The sequence below is a fragment of the Ceratotherium simum genome, chromosome 3, assembly GCF_057802395.1.
Source record: "Ceratotherium simum simum isolate JZ-2026a chromosome 3, ASM5780239v1, whole genome shotgun sequence".
Classification (NCBI taxonomy): domain Eukaryota; kingdom Metazoa; phylum Chordata; class Mammalia; order Perissodactyla; family Rhinocerotidae; genus Ceratotherium; species Ceratotherium simum.
In genome coordinates, this window is record NC_141902.1 from 51197181 (window position 1) to 51217371 (window position 20191).

Below are 20191 nucleotides of genomic sequence, written 5' to 3' on the forward strand. Positions count from 1 at the left end.
ATGGAGCTGCCTTCCTAGGTTGAAACCCCTCCAACGCCAACTGAAGAATTTATAAGTCTACGCGCTCCTTTAGCTTCTTGGGGCCCCGTAGCAGCGCAGAGCCGTATTAGCGCTTACACCTGAGGGGCGCAGCGGCGACTGCACCCACTCGCCAGCGACCAGGGCCCGCCCTAGCCCCGCCCGGCTCTCTGTTCTCTGCCCCAGAAGCGCAAGAGCGGAGTGAGCCAGCGCCCTGGAGGGAGGCTGCCGGGATGTGGTAATTCTCGCGGGAAGATGCGTCGTTGCCTCGGTAACGGCGTCGCGGTCGCGAAAGATGGCGGGGCGAGATCCTCGCCTCAGGGTTGGTTCAACTCCAGACTCACGGGTAGCCGGCGGGCTAGAGGATGCCCAACCTCATTTAAATTCGGGTCTGAAAGTCTGTCTCTTTTCTAGAGACGGAGCATTTCAGGGACTCCGCTCCCGCCACGCGTTCAGCAGCCTGCTACACCTCGACGGGACCTCCTCGCCAAGGAGGAAGAATATAAGTAAGAAATTGGGCGGTTCAGCTTGCCTTCTGTCTTTCACTAAATGAGGCTGCTTACAAGTACTTTTCCTGGTGACTGATTGGATTTGGGGACCACTCACTGCCCAGCATTGTCTTCTCATCGTCCCATTTGCTTGCCCTTCTTCATCTTTTCTCTTTGAGTTGAGCTCGCCTGCGTCCTAGAAGGTGTTTGAAGTGGGCGAAAATTTGGCCCAAGAAACAAAGGTGGCAAGGTGATACTGCCAGAAGTGGTTTAGATAGCAGGAATTGCCGCGAATAGTTCAGTTTCTAGTTTAAGGAATTCCACTTAATTTCAGGTTCATAGAGTTTACGTATGTAAATTTCTGTTAGGCTTGGTTTCTAGATGGAAAGCGTGTTTCTCAGGGCGATTGGAATTACCGTTCTCATCCACGTTTGGTGAAGTTGGGAGGAGGATTTCCTTTCCTTGTCTGCTCTCGGTGTAATTACAACTATGCTGACGATACGTGCTTTCATTCTTGGATCATTCCTCTCTTCATCGCCCGGTTTTCACATAGATGCCAGAGTAATCTTTTAATTTGATCATGTCACTCCCTTGCCTAAAACTTTGCAGTGGTTTCCTGTTGCCCTTCAAAAGCACTGTGAGATCCGGCTCTTGCCTCTTGTTTGATCTTGAGCTTTCTCCTTTTTGCTTACCACTCTCCAGCCTCACTGGCCTCTTAGTTCCTCAAGTTTTTTCTTTCTCTTTCCTTGAGGGCAGTCACATACCTCCTAGCTGTAATGGTCGGGTTGGCCTTCCTTGACTACACTAAGTAGGCTCCCTTGTTCTTCTTTTTTAATTGTCTTGTTAATTTTTCTTTGCAATTAGCATAGCTTGTTACAATAAATTTGTTAGTTTATTTTTTTGTCTATTTCCTCCACTGGTCTGTAAGTTCCACAAGGTCAGAGACCATGTCTTTTATTTGCCATCGTATATACCCTTACAAAAAATTATATTTTAACAGTTCACTTTCTTTTTAAAGATTTTATTTATTCAGTTTTTTCCCCCCAAAGCCCCAGTAGACAGTTGTATGCCATAGATTCACATCCTTCTAGTTGCTGTACGCGGGACCCGGCCTCGCGCTGGACGGAGAAGTGGTGCCTCGGGGCGCTCCCGGGATCCGAACCCGGGTCGCCAGCATCAGAGCGCGCGCACTCAACCGCCAAGCCACAGAGCCGGCCCAAAAGTAATTAATTTAATTAAAAATTTGGGAAACATCCTGGCAATTCCTAAAATGGTTAAACATGGTATTACCATATGATCTGTACTTAAAATTAAAGCATATTTAAAATTAAAACTGAAGTATAGTGTCTTTAGATGAACTGGACACGTGCAACTTGCCATATCATGTAAGAACAAAATCACCCTCCTCTATTTGATGAAATGAGCCAAATGAGCCTATTATTCCAGTTCAAGAGTGTACTTAAGCAATGGATCTGTTGTCCATATACAGTTCTGAATCAGCTGTGCTCAACCCAAAACAGTTATTTTCATTATCATACACCAGATAGCACTAAATAGCTGCAGTGATTAAATTAATTTGTTTGGTTATTTAAGGGTGTATTTTGCACCTGGCTGTGGAATGTTGTTAGGGATATGGTCCTGCTAAAAGTCAGACATCTATAGGAGCTATTCTATTTTAGCAAAAGTTATTTTGTGGTAAAGGTGCCAGTTGTCACTTGTTCTGTTATCTTTACTCTGAGGTGTGCAAATATGAGGCATTTGAACAAAGTGGCTCCCGATCTCTGCCTGAAGGTTGTAGATCACTTCTGCACCATACAGAAGAGTGAAATGTCTAGCTATTCTTTCTTTTTTTTTTTTGTTTTGTTGAGGAAGATCAGCCGTGAGCTAACGTCCATTGCCAGTCCTCCTCTTTTTCTGAGGAAGATTGGCCCTGGGCTAACGTCCCTGCCCATCTTCCTCTACTTTATATGTGGGATGCCTGCCACAGCATGGCTTGATAAGCGGTGTGTAGGTTCTCGCCCGGCATCTGAACCTGCTAACCCTGGGCTGCTGAAGCAGAGCTCGTGAATTTAACCACTATGCCACTGGGCCGGTCCCCTGAAATGTCTGGCTATTCTTATGGGCAAGAATATGAGTTCATAACAGATTATTTTATCACATCTTGTCTTGGTGCTAAGCATATTGGGATATCTTTTCAGTCAGCAGAAGACAGCACTTCCCAGGAATCCTAATCCAGAATCGTCTGCAATCAGCTCCTGTCAAATAGTTGGAGGAAATAATCACTATCCAAGAGGATAGACTAAGGAATATGCTGATCACTCAAGCCAATAGATTTGCCAAGCTTCATGCCAACATCATAAACCAGAGAGCTAAGCAATTAGATTATATGATGTCTGTTTTCATTGGTCTGAATAACTTGTAGGGCAAGCCTTCCTCCGCCAACCCCCTGTCCATAAATGCCAATTACATTGGCTTGATAGATTAATTTGCAGAGAACTGACATCTTTATGCGATTGAATCTTCCCTTCCACAAACATGGTACATCTCTTTTTACCCAGAGGTGTTTTTGGTGTACTTTATTAATATTTTATCATATTACTACATAAAAATCTTGCATATGTAATTTTTTACAAGGTACCTTATAGTTTTTGTTGCTATAATGAATAGCTTTTTTTCTACTACAATTTCTAATTGGTTAGACGTGTGGGAATATTCTTGATTTTTGTATGTTGATCCTACATCTATATTTATGTAGATATAGATCATCAGCTCTGCTGAACCTTCCTATTCATTCTGTAGAGTCCCTTAGATTTTTGATAAAGACAGTTATTTCATATGCAAATTATGATAGTTTTGTCTCTTTACAGTTTCTCATGCATGTTCTTTCTTTCTTAATCTGGATAGACTCTCCAGTGCAATATGGAATAGAAAAAGTGATGGTGAGCATCCTTATCTTATGATTTTATGGAGCCCACTTTTAATAATTTATCTCTACATTCGAGGTTTGTTGTAGAGTTTTGGTAGATTTCTTTTCTCAGGCTTAAGGACACTGTTTCCCTTAATTTCTGTTTTGAATGAATGTTAAATCTTATCAAAACTTTTTTCCCCAGATTAATTTAGGTGACAAAATGATTTTTTTCACCTCCCTGTTTAATGTTTTAACATACTGAACTACAAAGGCAGATTTCTTGTTTTCCTTTAAAAACTGCTAGATTTGATTGCTTTAATTTTATGTAAGTTTTTTTGCATCTGTGAACAAAAGTGAAATTGGTCTTACACTTTTTTTCTAGTTCTTTTCCTTTCTGATTTTGATATCAGTATTATGCTAGCCACATGAAATAAGCTGAATAGTATTCGTTTTTTGTTTTATTCTGTTCTTGGAAGCTTTTTATAATCAGAGATCCTCTGCCCTGATTGTGAAACTGAATCTGGTGTGGGGTTTTTTTTTGCCTATCAATTCAGTTTCTTTAATGATTATTGCTTCCAGAATAAATTTTAGTTATTTGATAGTTTCCTAGAAAAGTGTCCACTTCAGGTATATTTAAAAATGTTGTAGCATAAATTTATTCTAATTATGCTCTATTTTTTTTTTTTTTTTTTTTTGCTGAGAAAGCTTAGCCCTGAACTAACATCTGTTGCCAATCTTCCTTGTTTTTGCCTGGGGAAGATTAGCCCTAAGCTAACATCTGTGCCAGTCTTCCTCTACTTTGTTTGTGGGTCGCCGCCGCAGTGTGGCTGGTGAGTGGTGTAGGTCCACCCCTGGGGATCTGAACCCGTGAACCCAGGCTGCCGAAGCGCGACGTGCCAAACTTAACCACTAGGCCATGGGGCTGGCCCCTATGGTCTATGTTTTAAAGCTTTACTGTATCTGTAACCTTATACACACCTTTGGGGACTTTCCAATACTGTTTATTTTTATCTTCTGTCTTTTTTTTCTATCAGTCTTTCTGGGAGGTTTATATATTTTATTGGTCTTTTCAGAGAATTAGCTTTTGATTTTATTGCTAATCTATGTTTCTTTTAAATTTAATTAGTCTTATCTTTATTATTTCTATCTCTTCTAATTGTAGTAGATTTATTTTTTCCTTTTTTGGTTTTTCTTATTTTTTAATAAATACATTTAATTTCTATAAATATTTCTCCAACTATAGCTGCTCTGTAAGGACTTGTTTTGATATGTATTTCTTTTGTGGTTATTTAGTTTTAAATATTTTATGATTTTCATAGTGATTATTTAGGAATGTGTTTTTTAGTTCCCAAGCATATGTTTGTTTGCTTGTTTGTTTTATTTTTATTTTTGAATTTATTTTTAATTGCACTATGGTCAGAGAATGTATATAATATTGATTTTCGAAAATGTATTGAAACTTAGCTGTGACCAGGTACATGTTCAATTTTTGTAAATATTCTGTGTGTTCTTTGATAGAAAGTATATTTACTATTTGTTGACTAATCTGTTAGATCCAGCTAATTAATGTTGCTGTCCATGATGTTAGCTGTATTGGTTTCTGTTAGAGGTATACTAAAATCAACTATAATTATAATTTAAAAGAATTCTCCTTATAATTGTGTCCATTTTTGTTTGGGGGCTATATTGTTTGATTTATTTAAATACTCTAGATGAATTATTTCTTTCATTATTACATAGAATCTGTTACATCTTTTTTAATTCCTTTATTTTCAAACTTTTTATGTCATTTAGCTTAAGGAGTGTTCCTTTTATCAGACAGTGTGTTCCTGTCTGATAATTTCTGCCTTCTAATAAGTGAATTTATTTATATTATTTTGTTTATGAATTTGAAGTTATTTTAGCCGTCTTATTTTTTGTGTTTTCTATTTGCTCTGCCTTTTCTTTGTTTGGTTCTTTTCTGTCTTCTGTTGGATTGAATGAGTTTTCATTATGTCTTTATTTTTCTTTTACTGGTTTGGAAAGACCTTAGAATACTTTAACTTGGTTTCCCCCTGTCTGTTAAGTTCCTCTTTGTTTTGAATACCCCTACTTGTTATTTTTATAGTCTGTACTAATTTAGATTTATCATGATGTTTTCTAATTTCTTTGCTCATCATGATTCTTTTTTTCCAGGTTCAATTTACTCCTTCCTGAAGTGTAGAGCCTTTGTTACTTCTCTCTGTGAAAATCTGAGTCTTAAATTCTCCAGTCTTTTCTGAAAATTTTGTTACTTTGCGCTTCTTCTTCAAAGACAGTTTAGCTGAACATAGAACTCTAGATGGCCAGTTTTTTTCCCTCCACAGTCCATTAAACATATCATTTCACTGCCCATTGGAATCTAGAGATGTTGATGAGCCATCTACTGTGAGCTTTTTAGATAATCATGCTGGTAGACTATTTCTCTGGTCTTTTTAAATGTTTGCTTTGGTAATTTAAAGAATATTCTCTTTTTCTTTGAATTTCTGCAGTTTCACTATGATGTGTACAGGTGTGGATTTGTTTTCTTAATTCTGCTTAAGATCTGTACCTTTCTTCATTTCTGGGAAATTCTCAGCATTATCTCTTCAAATATTGACATTCCCTCCTTCTTTGGGATTTCCTTCTGCAACTTCTAGTAGGTAGATATAAATCTGTCTTGGTTGTACAGTCTATCTTCAGTGGATGTTAACCTCTCTGACTCCCACATGTACATCAGTTTCTAGCTGTTAAGCTGTTTTGGCTTCTGTTCCTGTTTACTACTCTCACTTTGAGTTGCTGCTTTATTTTTAGTGCCAGGGTATTTCCCTTGCCTGAGTTTGAGCTTAGCAGTATTTCCTTCATTACATTTTATCCATCATTTCCATGGGTTTGGAGCAGAAGAATAGCCTTCTGAGTCATCTTGGTCTATTATATTGACCAGAAGCTTCTAATGGTTCTGGTTAGGGAAATGTGAAAAATCAGGTAATGGCATCGTAAATGCAGCTTTAAGTCTTTATTAGATATTTTTCTTTTGATTAACTCATCCTAAGATATAAAAATATTTCTTAAAACATCAGACTGTTTTGAGAGGAAATATGGTACTGCTTTTTTTTTCCTCTGGGAGTTGGGGTCATCAGTGGTTTGTGTTACTTCTGAATCACATATCTAAAACAAACGAGATATCTCGTTTTTAAAATTGCTCAACATATTTCCTTCATATCACTTCAAAAGAGCCTAGATGGCCTAGAAATGTGGCCTATGAATAGAATTAAAAAGTTATCTGCTTTTGAAGATGTTTATTATAGTGTTAACCTTTAAAAGTGAAAAAGGGACTTGAACCAACAATAGGAACAGTTTAGTACATTATGTTAACTTCAACTCATTAGAATATTTTTTAACACACTAATTATAAAGATTATGTAGAGATAAACACATTCCTTCTATATTGTTATGGGAAAATGTAGTACAAAATTGTGTATACACTACAGATGAAAGGTATATTAGAAGAGTGTACTAAAAATGATTGGATGATGGTGGTAGGATCATGAGCAATTTTTCCTTTGCAAACAGTTTCCTTCAATGGTATTGTCATTCTTGCAGTCTTAATGGGGCCAACAGTGTTCATATTCCTTGCTAGATTCCAAATAGTTTGAAAAATTAAAAAATAAAAGGAGTGGCATGTGGAGGTCAAAATAATTACCTTTATTTTTGATGAAGCTGGTGTTGAAATATGTAGCTGAGGTGTGAGCCACGTTAGATCTGCTCACTAAACCCCAGATTTACCTCCCTAGTCACAGCAACACCCCAGCCCAATGCAGGCCTCTCTCCCACCCTGCCCACTGCTGTCCCCAGTTGGAGCTGGTCGCAAGAAGATGGAGAATGGAACTGAGTTGACCCTACCAGTTTATTCTTCCTAAATAAGTCATTTCACCTGAAGTGAGGGCCAGAGGGAGGCCAGGAATTCACTGTTTGAATTTCTAGCACGAAGAAGGAGGAATCATGGGGAGATGGAGATGTGTTCTAATAGTTATGTTAATTTTAGAATAAAAATGTCATGTGTATGTTTTGGCGTTTGTTGGTTAGCTAAAGTGTAGTTACTAAAATTTAATTACTTTTTTTTTTTTTAGAATCTTCAGTATATCCCAATTATTAAATTATTTTCTGCTTTTAGGCGTTTAAATGCAGAATTGGAGGCAAAAACAGCTGATCTGGTTCGACAAGCTGAGGAAGTAATAGTAAGTAAATGTACAATAATTAGTAATTCCATGTAAGTGCTAGTTTTTTAACTTTTTAATTTGGTGTATAACATACAAAAAAGTACCCAAAGCATAAATTTTCAGCTCAATGAATTATCACAAATCGAACATGAATATATGTATAGGTATGCATGTATGCATGTGTATGTTTTTGATAAGCACACATTTTCTGAAAGCCACTGAAGAAGTGTTTTCCATTTAGATGTTCCTATCATCTAATTAATAAGAACATTAATAATTAATAATCTGCCCCATTATAAGATTAATATTTGAGAGTAGCTATATAGAATTAACACCGGTAATTCAGTAAAGATAGATATAAAATAGTCTGTGGACAAAAGTTAAATAAAGGATAACAATCATCACTAATATTGAGATGGTAATTTGTCTCTTAAACTCTGCAGCTGGGTGTAACTCAAATTCTTAGGGCTACACCATAATCAGATTTATAGTCAGGAAAATTGTAGTGAGGTTATACCACTAGACAATTTAAGTGTATATTGCCCCATTCTAGGTACCAAACTGGTTATTCCTACTTTAAACATCCCTCCTTAGTATCAACATTCTCATCATTAATTGATACGATATAGTGGCATTCCTTAGAGGAATAAAGTGGCTGCTTTACAAACTTTCTTCAGTTCTTATTCTAATTTAAACAAATTCTTTCTTTTAACCTCCCCCACCTTTGGAGTTGATGGGGGCAGGGAAGAATAGGCAATATTTTATTTTAATGCCTTATACAGATCCATCATTATTTAGGAATAAATATATATAATATTTTAGGTAATATATTTAAATAATAATGGTTACAGTTTTGCAAAGTGCATTTGTAATTAAATAGTTTATTAAAAATAAATATTTTTATTACATCTTTTAGTTTTTGCCAGTCTCTGAAGAGCAGGAAAATACTTGAACAAAGAAACCCAATGTTATAGTGGAATGAGGGATTTATTACGTATTCTGCTCAGAGAGTCCTCTAAGAAGGACCTTTTTTTTCTTTTTCAAAAAATAATAGAGTAGGAAACTGGGAAGGGCTGGGAAAGAGGAAAGGGCATTTCTCCCCCCACAGAAGTAATAGATAGAACTTTTGTCACTTTGAATTTTTGTTCACTCACTTCCGTTTCTTGATATATCTTTGCCAAAAGGTTTTACTCTTAGTGCTTCATTTTTAGCATCTTCAGGTCTTCTTAAGCATTGCCTGATTTGAGACAAGTCTTTCTACCTGCTAAACGGATTTATGTTTTTGTTTCTTCTGAGTTTAATTTCCTTTGCATGTTACACAAGATGGAAGACTAATGTAGTGGGGAAGCAAAAGTTGGGTAAGATCATATAAAGGCATTGGCACTCTCACATTTTTCCCTTAGAATTGACTTTCTTAACCCAGAATGAATGAAAAGTGAAACTACATTGTTACAGACCTTATTTTTATACCATAGCATTTAGAATTCTGTGCCTTGATTTCATAGAAACTGTGGACAACTCTGAAATGATTAATGATCTGAAAGGCACTTGTATATATCCTAGTTTTGTGGGTTTTTTCTTATATGGCTTGTCTTTACTCATTTAACTAGAGAGATCGGCAAGAAGCACGATCTAGGCCTATTTCAACACAAATTAAATCATATGAAGAGGAAGATGATTACAGTTTAAGGTAAGTGACTTAAATTCTCAAACACCTTTGTTTTTAATTGGGTAAATGCTTTAAGATATTTTTCTTTTTTTTATTGAGTTATAATTGATGTACAATAGTTTGGTTTCAGGTACACAGCATAATGATTTGATATTTGTATATATTGAGAAATGATCACTACAAAAGTCTACTTAATGTCCGTCACCATACATAGTTAACAGAATTTTTTTTCTTGTGATGAGAACTTTTAAGATTTACTCTCTTAGCAACTTTCAAGTATGCAATACAGTATTATTAACAATAGTTGCCATGCTGTACGTTAAATCTGCCTAACTTATTTATTTTATAACTGGAAATTTGTACCTTTTGATCCCCTTCACCCATTTTGCCTACCCCCCCCAACCCCCAGCCTCTGGCAACCACCAATCTGTTCTCTGTATCTAAGAGCTTGTTTTTTTGTTTTTTTTCCAGATTCCACGTATAAGTGGGATCGTATTGTATTTGCCTTTCTCTGCTGACTTATTTAACTTAGCATGATGCCCTCAAGGTCCATCCATGTTGTCGCAAATGGCAAGATTTCATTCTTTTTTAATGGCCGAATATATTCCATTGTATACATACACACACACACACACACACACACACACACACTACATCTTCTTTATCCATTCATCCGTCAATGGACATTTAGGTTGTTTCTGTATCTTGGCACAAATGTAAACCCTTTACCTACTTTATCTCATTTAATTCTCAAAGTATTATTTCAAAATAAATATCATTGTCCTCATTTTAAAATGAGGAAATTGCAGCTTTGAGAAGTTCAGTAGCTTGTCCAAGGATATATAGATAGTATGTGATTTCACTGAGATCCAAACCACAGTCGATAAGATTTCTAAACCTGTTCTCACATATGATTCTACCTTTCTTTTAAAATTACATATGAAGATTAGGTAAAAATAAATAAATTAGCTAAAATAAAATATATTAGATCTTTTCTTTCCTTGAATTTCACGTGAACTTCAGATATGTCAAGAAATTAGGGAACCAAAAAAATATTTAGGAATAAATTTAACAGTAAAAGTGTAGGATCTGTGTGAATAAAACTATAAAATCTTGGGGCCGGCCTGGTGGCTCAGCGGTTAAGTGTGTGAGCTCTGCTTCGGCGGCCTGGGGTTCACAGGTTAGGATCCCGGGCGTGCACCAACGCACTGCTTGTCAAGCCATGCTGTGGCGGCGTCCCATATAAAGTAGAGGAAGATGGGCATGGACGTTAGTCCAGGGCCAATCTTCCTCAGCAAAAAAGAGGATTGGCATCGGATGTTAGCTCAGAGCTGATCTTCCTCATACACACAAAAAAAACCTATAAAATCTTATAGCAGAGGCAATGGTGATCACCGAATATTCCAAGTCTCTTGCTATGAGCAGAAGTCAAATTATTCTCTTCCAAGCCTAAACAGACAAGAGTTGGTGTTTGAACCTCCAGCTGACTCTTTCTCTGCCATGATCAGTGAAAATTCAGTTGGTGAAACCTCCCAGCCTGGTCTCTGGGTGACCATGTGGAACATAAGGAGAAAAGTCCTCCCCCTCCCCCCACCATCTACTGCTACTTTGAGTGAGTTAAGCCTCTGAGATTTTGCAGTTAATATCCTAGCCTATCCTAACTAATATAGCAATTGATATTGAGAGTAGGGTGCTATAGTACAAAAACTCTAAAAGTGTGGCTTTAGCTTAGTAGTTAGGTGGTAGCCAGCAAGGAAACTGACATTGGAGGCTGGAAAGATAGAGGAAAGCTGTTGTGTAGTGGCAGTGAATTTAGTAAAACTGTCACCTTTGGTAAATTGGAAAGCAGAACAGATGTCTAATGAACTGGTACTCTAGGGGAAGAGGTTGGAAAACAGAATATTAGTAGTAAGCACTGTTGCTGTTAGCTGTATTTGGCGTGGTGTTATAAGAAAGAGACAAGTTTGGGAAAGAATTGGCTGTTTTGCAAGCAGAAATGAAAGGGAAGATGGAGAGTCTAGGAATTGGAGACCTTGTAATATTGGAAGAGTTACCTGCTTCTGATTTTGACGAGGTCCAATTTATCTATTTCTTTTGTACCTGTGCTTTTGAAGTTATATCTAGAAATCCATTGCTAAATCCAGGGTCATTAAGATTTACCCCTATTTTTTTTTTATAAGAGAGTATTATAGTTAACTCTTACATTTAGGTCTTTGATCCATTTTATTTTTTTATTATTTTTTTTTTTTCAAAGATTTTATTTATTCAGTTTTTTCCCCCCAAAGCCCCAGTAGATAGTTGTATGTCATAGGTTCACATCCTTCTAGTTGCTGTACGTGGGACTCGGCCTCGCGTTGGACGGAGAAGTGGTGCCTCGGGGCGCTCCCGGGATCCGAACCCGGGCCGCCAGCATCAGAGCGCACGCACTTAACCGCTAAGCCACGGAGCCGGCCCATCTTTGATCCATTTTAATTAATTTTTGTGTATGGTATGAGATAAGGGTCAACCTTCATTCTTTGGCATGTAGATATCCAGTCGTCGCAGCACCATTTGTTGAAAAGACTGTTCTTTCCCCATTGAATGGTATTGGCACCCTTGTCAAAAATCAGCTGACCAGAGACACATGGTTTTGTTTTTGGACTCTCAATTCTATTCCATAGATCTGTATATCTATTTTTAATGCCAGTACTACACTGTCTTGTTTACCCTTGCTTTGTAGAGTTAGCTGCTTTTAGACCTCAAAATTATGAGAGAAAATTGAGAAAAATCTTTGAGTAACAGAAGCCTATTAAAGCTCAACTTTGAGGCAGAGATCAGACTAAAGGTGTGGTTTTCACAACTGTTGATAAAACTTTCCAGTGGATTAAGGTTCTTCAGGGCAAGGATCATATTAAATGGCACCTAGTGAAACTTTCCAATTGGATAAAATGGCTCGGGGCAAAGACTAAAAGTATAGTCTCTCCATAGAAGCCTGACAACCTCAAAGTAACCCATTTTTAAATTGGTGGAGGGAGAGAGAAAGGGAGGATGGACAGAAGGATGAAGAGAGAGAGAAAGGTGTTTAGAGTAAAGAAATATAGCCTTGGAAAGAACTGTGGGTGAAGTAATGGCACATGAAACTGACTGGAACCAAATAGGTAAGAAATGAGTTTTTGAGAGAGTTATACCAGCAAAGAAACTCTGAGTGATGGACTAAAACTGTTTGTGACTATTTAAATCTTAAAATAGCTATGGGTCCTCCCTGTCTTCTAAGATGAACAAGCAGGCTGTGAGAGTTGCACAGCTGTAAGAGAGTATAATGTTTAAACACCTTAGAGGGCTTAGAAACAAAAAAGAAATGTTTTACTTAAGCGGCAGTATATTTGGCTCATATTTGAAATATTGGAACATTATTCATTGGCTCAAAAGTAATTATTGCATACAATCCAGCAATTCCTCTCTAGAAATGAAGACGTATGTCCAAGCAAAAACCTGTATGCAAATGTTTATAACAGTTTTATTCGTAATTGTCAAAAACTAGGGACAACTCATATCTATCAGGTGGTGAATGGATAAACAAATTATGGTATGTCCATGCAGTGGAATACTACTTGGCAATAAAAAGCAGTGAACTACTGATATGGCAACAACATGGATGCCAAGTGAAAGAAGCCAGACTAAAAAATGTATATACTGTATGATTGTACTTATTTGACATTTTGGAAAAGGTAAAAAATGTAGGGACAGAAATCAAATCAGTGGTTGTATGGGGCTCAGGGGAGAGAAGGGGATTAATCACAAAGGGGCACAAGAGAACTTTTTGGGACAATAGAAATATTCTCTATCTTGGTTGTTGTGGTGGTTTCATGACCATATAAGTTGTGTTAAAATTTATAGCACTGTACCTCTAAAAAGGGTGTATTTTACTGTATGTAAATTATGTCTCAATAAACCTAAAAAAAATAATTTTTGAATACCATTAGGGCCAGGGCCAGCTATTGGTGGTACAATGGTGAGTAAATAGACCAGGTCCTGCTCCCGAGGAGTTAATGCCTAGTGTGTTGCTTTTTAATATTTTTCTGAAATTTAAAAAAATTTTTCGTAAAAAATACTTTTTTTACATCATTTGATTTATACGTATCTATGTGTACATATAATATGAAACTATCCTTATAATATGTAATGCTCTCTGATATTTTGTGGAAAATGTTTAACAGTTATAAAAATTCCAAAATTTGGATTACAAATAAGATTAGGCACAGCTTTTATCCAGTAAACTAAAAGATTGAAATGATGGTAACAGCTAATCCCTAGTTTCTGTTGAAGCAAGTGAGAGACTGATTTCACAAGCATAAAAATAAATCTGTTGATTTTCTTTTACTAAATTTTTTTAAGTGCAAAGTGGTGATGACGCCTCTAACTAGATCAGGTGGCTTTTTTTAAAAAAAAATGTTACTCTTTGAACAGATGGCTTTTACCATGTGAAACATGGCACTTGACTGTTAGTTGGGAATTGCTAAAGATGGGAGGTAACTCTGTAAAGAGACAATCCATTTCAGCTTGGAACAATGATAATTCACCTAAATGATTATAGTCAGGCAGTATATATTATAATAGGTCTTCAACATCCACAGTTACTCTGTCAAACAATATGGTAGGGAAACCAGAATTTAGTTTTCTAATAGTATAGCATACATATCCTTCAGGCTGCTGGAAGCAAGGTTCACCACACAAATCATTTCAATCATATTACACACAAACCTTTCATGGAGTAGTTTAACAAAAATAATCAGAATACAGTCACGCGCCGCATAACAACGTTTCAGTCGACGACAGACCACATATACGATAGTGTCCCATAAGATTAGTACTATATAGCCTCGGTGTCTAGTAGGCTATACCATCTAGGTTTCTGTAAGTACACTCTGGGATGTTCACACAATGATAGTATCACCTAATGACACATTTCTCAGAATGTGTCCCTGTCATTAAGTGGCACATAAATGTACTATTTAGTTGATTTTTCAGGGAAATACACTAGCAAGTAATAGCACTCTGCTAAACCTGAGGGAGACAGATAACCATTAAATGTCTTTTGGCTGATATGTATGTGTATGTGGCAGGGGAAGGGGATATGAAAGATGCCAAAAATGTAAGGAAACAGCAAATATTATTTAAAATGAGGGTGATTAAAGAGGACACTTAAAATTTGGAAACATTTTCATCTCATGTGAGAATGATTCTTTAATCTCTGTAATTTTAAGATATTTTGAAAGCCTTTTTTTTTCCCCTAGAGCTATTTCTAGTTCTTTAAGAGGTTGTATTTAATAATATCTATTTAAGTATATCTTTATGCTTTATATTGAAAAAACCTATATCTGACTAGTTCAACAGGTAGCATCTGATGGCAAGTAATTTTGTTTTTATGTCGTCTACTATGGGTAGGAGTTCTCAGGGGATATGATGGAATTTCTTTCTTTCTTTTTTTTTTTTCATAGCAACAATAGATACTAACTTGGTAGCTTTCCAGAAATATTAATATATGTGTGGGCGATGATCTAGAAAATTGATCGAAGGTAGGCAAACTTTTCCCATAAAGAGCCAGATAGTAAATATTTTTGGATTTGTGGGCTATGCAGTCTTTGTCACAACCACTCACCTTTGTGATTTTAGTCAAAAACAGCTGTAGACAATGCATAAAGGAATGAATGTGGTGGATTCAGCCTGTGGACTGTAGTTTGCAGACCCCCATAAACACTCTTCATTTTAAACTACAAACATATTTTGAAAATTTTGTCCATAAAAATGAATTGTATTTTAGATGTATTTATTAATACATTTAACAAATATTTAGTGCCAATTTAAGAGCTTATATGCCAGTTACTATGGCAAGTACTAGGCACAGAGCAGTGAACAAGGCACACATGATTCCTACCCTCATGGAGTTGGCAATGTAATGGGGAAACAGACATTGACCAAGTACTTAAATGCATTAGACAGGATAACGTTGAGTGAGCTCACAATAAAAAGTCCTGTTTGTAAAATAGATAATCCTTGTGTGTAGCCAATAATCACTCCATATGATTTCCATTTGTTAAAATTTGTGCTATACTTTCTTACAACAATATTGATGTTATAGTAATTGTTGACGTTATAGTGTATCTTCTCAAAGGTGAATTATTTAACCAAAGCACTTTTCTTGTTTGTGACACTCATTCAAAATATATTCACATGTGCATACTAGAATTATAGCAAAGTCTACTTGATATTTATTTTCCCTTTCAACTATAATTGCTGTTGAATTTTATTGTGTCTCAGCCTTAGTATCATCTATTATTAACATACAATGTTTATTTTGGTCTGTAGAGCTCTGTTGTCTTCTGAAGGGACAGTTCATCTACATTCAGAAACTAAGGTATGAAATCAAAGTGTGTGCATATAATTACATTCTGTAGAATTTAGGTTATTTTTAGACTTTTCTTAGGTGAAACAGAGAAGGGGTGTGGCTTTATAGAAATAGAATATAAGCCTTGATACTCAGAAGAGATGCCTTCATGAATTGTTGCTCATAAAATAAATTGAGTCCTTTTTTGTCTCATTCTTTGACTGAACAATTTGAAGAAACATTGGAAAAAATCCAAAATGAAATGAGTCTGTAACCTAAGGATTTTTAGTTTTCTCTCTGAAGCCCAAATTTACTAGATAGAAGACCTGAAAAAAAAAGTATTCGTATACAAAGAAAGTGATTTGAAAAGTTTATTCATTCATTTAAATATTTACAGTGTAGAGATCACCGTTCCAGATGCTGGGTACACTGGGATCTGCACGTTCCCTGCCCATGGGGATCTAGGCCCAGGGAACAGTATACATGAAGGCCGGTCTCGGGAATGAGCAGTGAGGAGAACTAAATTCTGTGAGTCAGAACATTTAGTTTAACGTTCCAATAGCTAGCTGAATATCCTTGAATCTTTGGGACTCATTTTCCTTATCTTTGAATCTCTTGGTCCTAATGAAATCTAGGTCTTTTCCAGCTATACAGTTCCAGGATTCTTTACAATACAATTTGATTAATTCCATGAAAATAATTCTTCTATGTAGTAAACTAGCAATTCTATATATTACAAAATTACTTTCCTTGGCAAATAATTAGAATCTAATTAATCAATAGTTTAAATTCTTTTCATGTAGCCAAAGACGAAAAACATTGATCCAGTAAACAAGGTTCAAAACAAACTACACTCTGCAAATAAAGGAAGGAAAACAAATACGAGGTATAGTACAGTTTTAAAAGTATTACTTTTTTTTGGTCTTATAATTCACAGTATCATCTAATTATTAAGCTCTTTCTGTTTCTCCAGATCTTTTTATACACAAAATATACAAAATTACACTATGTATATCTTATTCACATTCAATAATTTAAAACATTTTCTACTCAGAAATGTCTTGCACCAGTTAATGAACATTTTGTATTGTTCTCTTAAGCAAAATCACCACATTTCAAAATTTTTAAATATTATTTTTAGTGAGATATTTTCTTAGAACTGAGACTAGAACCTAGGTGTCTTTCTCTGCCTAGTTCTCTCAAATAAACTATATAGTTTTATACTTTTTGAGCATTTAATGGAGCACCATGCATTTTTGTGTATATTGAGATACAGAATGATTTGGCATGCTCTAAATAAGACTATAGTATAATTTTACTTTACATTTTATTGTTTTTGGTGAGAAAGAATTCAAGACTATTCTTAGTATTTTAAACATGAGAGCTCTCCAGGATAGGAGACCTAGAAAAAGAGGGTCACACCTGCAGTGGGTTTTACCACCCAGCTTCTTATTCACAGTAAGTTATTAAGTTATATGTCTGTTACTTACCCAAACTGATAATTGCATTATAATTCTGGAAAAATCTTTGTTAATTCTTGTGCCTTTTAATTGGCTAAATAAATTTTTTGTTTATTGAATAGAAGAGAGAAAAAAATAGAGTGAAGTGATAAGGAAGAGAAAATCTAAAATAGATTGATAAAAGAGAACATACACTACATGCATAAGTGCATAAATACATAACTGGAAAGGATTATCTTATTTTCAAACTTCAAGTTTACTTTTTAAAGAAAAGGTTGTTTTTCCAAGTAGAGTTCCAAAGCCTTTGATTATGAGTTAAAAGTAAGTTAGGCTTTAAAGTAAGTAAAAAGTTATAAGGAAGGCTTTTGGAACCAATAACGTGATGAGTTAGGCCTGGCCCAGTCCTAAATGCCTTTAGAAGTGACTTCTATTTCATATTTCTTCCCTTACCTCATTAAAAAATCAAATCCAGGGCTGGACCTGTGGCTTAGGGGTTAAGTGCACGCGCTCCGCTGCTGGCGGCCTGGGTTCGGATCCCAGGCGCGCACCGATGCACCGCTTCTCTGGCCATGCTGAGGCCGCGTCCCACATACAGCAACTAGAAGGATGTGCAACTATGACATGCAACTATCTACTGGGGCTTTGGGGAAAAAAAAAAAAGGAGGACGATTGGCAATAGATGTTAGCTCAGAGCCGGTCTTCCTCAGCAAAAAGAGGAGGATTAGCACGGATGTTAGCTCAGGGCTGATCTTCCTCACAAAAAAAAAAAAAAATCAAATCCAACTTTTTGGTTGACTTTGATTTTGGTTTCTTTAGGTGGAAAGTGTGTTTCTTTAGGTGGAAAAAAATGTTGAGTTTGAGCTAATAACTGTTTACTCTGTAATTCTTTCTCAAGAGGTATTATTCTTCAGTGTTTGCAGAATTATGCCTTGAGTGATATCAATTTCTACAGTGCTTCTCCAGCAGCATGTAAAATTAAAAGACATAGGCTGAATTTGACTAGGAGGCCAAGTTCAGTACTCTTAGTTTTGATGTTCACTTGTTTAGAGGCAATGTCTAGACTAATTGGCCTCAAAAAGCCTTCTCTAGCTCTGTGGTTGTGTGATTCAAAAAGATTGGAAGTCTACTAAGTCTCTTATAATCCTTGAAAGTATCAATTGTAGATTTCATCATAAATTTAAAATTATAATAATTTTTATCTGCTTTGTTATTTGGATAAAAGTCATATCTATGTGTCATTTCTCCTTTTTATATTATGTATTATATAATTACATATATTTTTTTTAGTATAAAATTGAAATACTCTGATGTACAAACTGCCAATGATGTTGCCATTCCAGAGGATTTCTCAGACTTTTCTCTTGCAAAAACAATTAGCAAAATTGAAGGGCAACTGGCGGAAGAAGGCTTACCTGATTGTATAGAGGATGATATTTTTTGTGGTGCTAGTAAAGACATTGGAACAGGTAGGTTTTCTTTTGTTTATTTTTATCCTTATATCATAATTACTTTGAAAAAGATATTTGGGAACTATTTTCCTTGCATTTAAAAGTGTATTGTGATGTCTCGCATTTGTTTCAAAATCATCTAGTAGGACATGGTGCTGGGAGAAATGAGTGGGGTTATAGATGAAATAAAATTGGTTATGAGTCAATAATCGTTGAAAATGAATGCTGGGTAAATAGGGTGTCATTGAACTAGTCTCTCTACTTGTGTATATGTTTGATATTTTCCATTATAAAAAGTAAAAATATAAGACTATATGGTATTGGTTTCATTGACCGCTGTTCAACTAAGGTTAAAATGCCCCATAGCTTGTCACTGAAACATTAAAATAATTTTAAAAACCATGTTTCTTTGAAGTCCTTTCACTTAACGTTACTGTATTCTATTTATTGCATGTTAAATCAACACATTCAAAAGGATAAATGAATTATTGACATAACATTAGGTAAAATAATCAAATGTTTTCTAATGAATATAATTTTTTTCTTATAAACTCATTCTCTTCATACCACTAGAAAAATAATACTACTAATAGTAGTTTCAATCATGTAAAAACATTAGGTTAGTTACCAGTAATGCCTCTAAAATTGGTTAATTTTAGACATCTTATGGAGTGTTGGACTCAGGCCCCAGGTCAATATCTCGACAGTCAAAGCATCATCCTGGCCCCTTTTCCACGTGGGACACATGGGGGCCAAGGAATCAGGGGGATCCAGGCCCAAATCAAACTCTCAGTGGGGCCCCTGTCCCTGTCTAGCAGGCATTCCCCACTCCCTGGACGTGTAATCGGAATAGAAATAAATAGCGGTTGGCACATCCTCATGTTGAATCAATGGCCTTCTGGGTAAGAGCCATGTAGTGGGGCCAGCCAGGTGGAGATCTCTGGAATTGCTCCCCACTACCCACCCCCAGCTGGGAGAGAAATCAAAAACAATATCCTATCCTGGGAAGAAGAGCCACCTATGCTATTGTAAGCAAAAAAGAAGAAAATTGAGTGTATACGAATATAGTTAATGCTGAACTATAATTAATTGTGAGTTCAGGCAAGCCACTTAGCTACTCTGTAATGGCAATTTCTTCTTTTGAAAATTTAGCAGTTGGAATTAGGAGATCATAAAGTTTATCTTTAAAATTCTCTGATTCTGTGAAAATCATAACAATTTATATGTGTAATGATTATTGTGCTGCATGGTAGTTAGTCATAAATGAAGAGCTGTTCATTTGTGCACTTGTTACATTTAAACTTTCTGGGGCTAGTTGTCAGGAGAGAAGGTAAGTGAAGCAGGAAATTGCCTTTATGTCTCTAAGATGCCTTCAAGGACACAATGGTCAGATGTTGGCTGTTCCTCAGTACACAGTCACCCCTGGCCCTGTTACAGTGTTCCTCCTCCCGGATACAGGGAACCTACACAAACAGACTACCTTAAATTGCTGCTTTTTTCGTATTGCTGAATCACCTCTCTGCCGCTTTGCCTCTCTGTCTTCTCTTTTCAGAATCTTTGGCCTAGATGTCTCCCCCTTTAGGGGATTTTCTCTTATTCCAGATGATTGCCTAGAATAG

The 20191-nt window shown here is 36.1% G+C and overlaps 1 protein-coding gene across 1 annotated transcript in view; it reads left to right on the forward strand.

The window, feature by feature from the left end:
• Positions 1-247: 247 nt before the first annotated feature.
• TEX9 (testis expressed 9) overlaps positions 248-20191 on the forward strand; it is a 59383-nt gene continuing 39439 nt past the window's right edge. The window contains exons 1-7 of the mRNA XM_004422010.3: positions 248-340; positions 433-524; positions 7586-7649; positions 9242-9321; positions 15646-15694; positions 16468-16550; positions 18412-18590. Of these exons, the coding sequence (XP_004422067.1) occupies positions 314-340; positions 433-524; positions 7586-7649; positions 9242-9321; positions 15646-15694; positions 16468-16550; positions 18412-18590 (574 nt within the window). The 5' untranslated portion in view covers positions 248-313. The remainder of the gene's footprint in view (positions 341-432; positions 525-7585; positions 7650-9241; positions 9322-15645; positions 15695-16467; positions 16551-18411; positions 18591-20191) is intronic.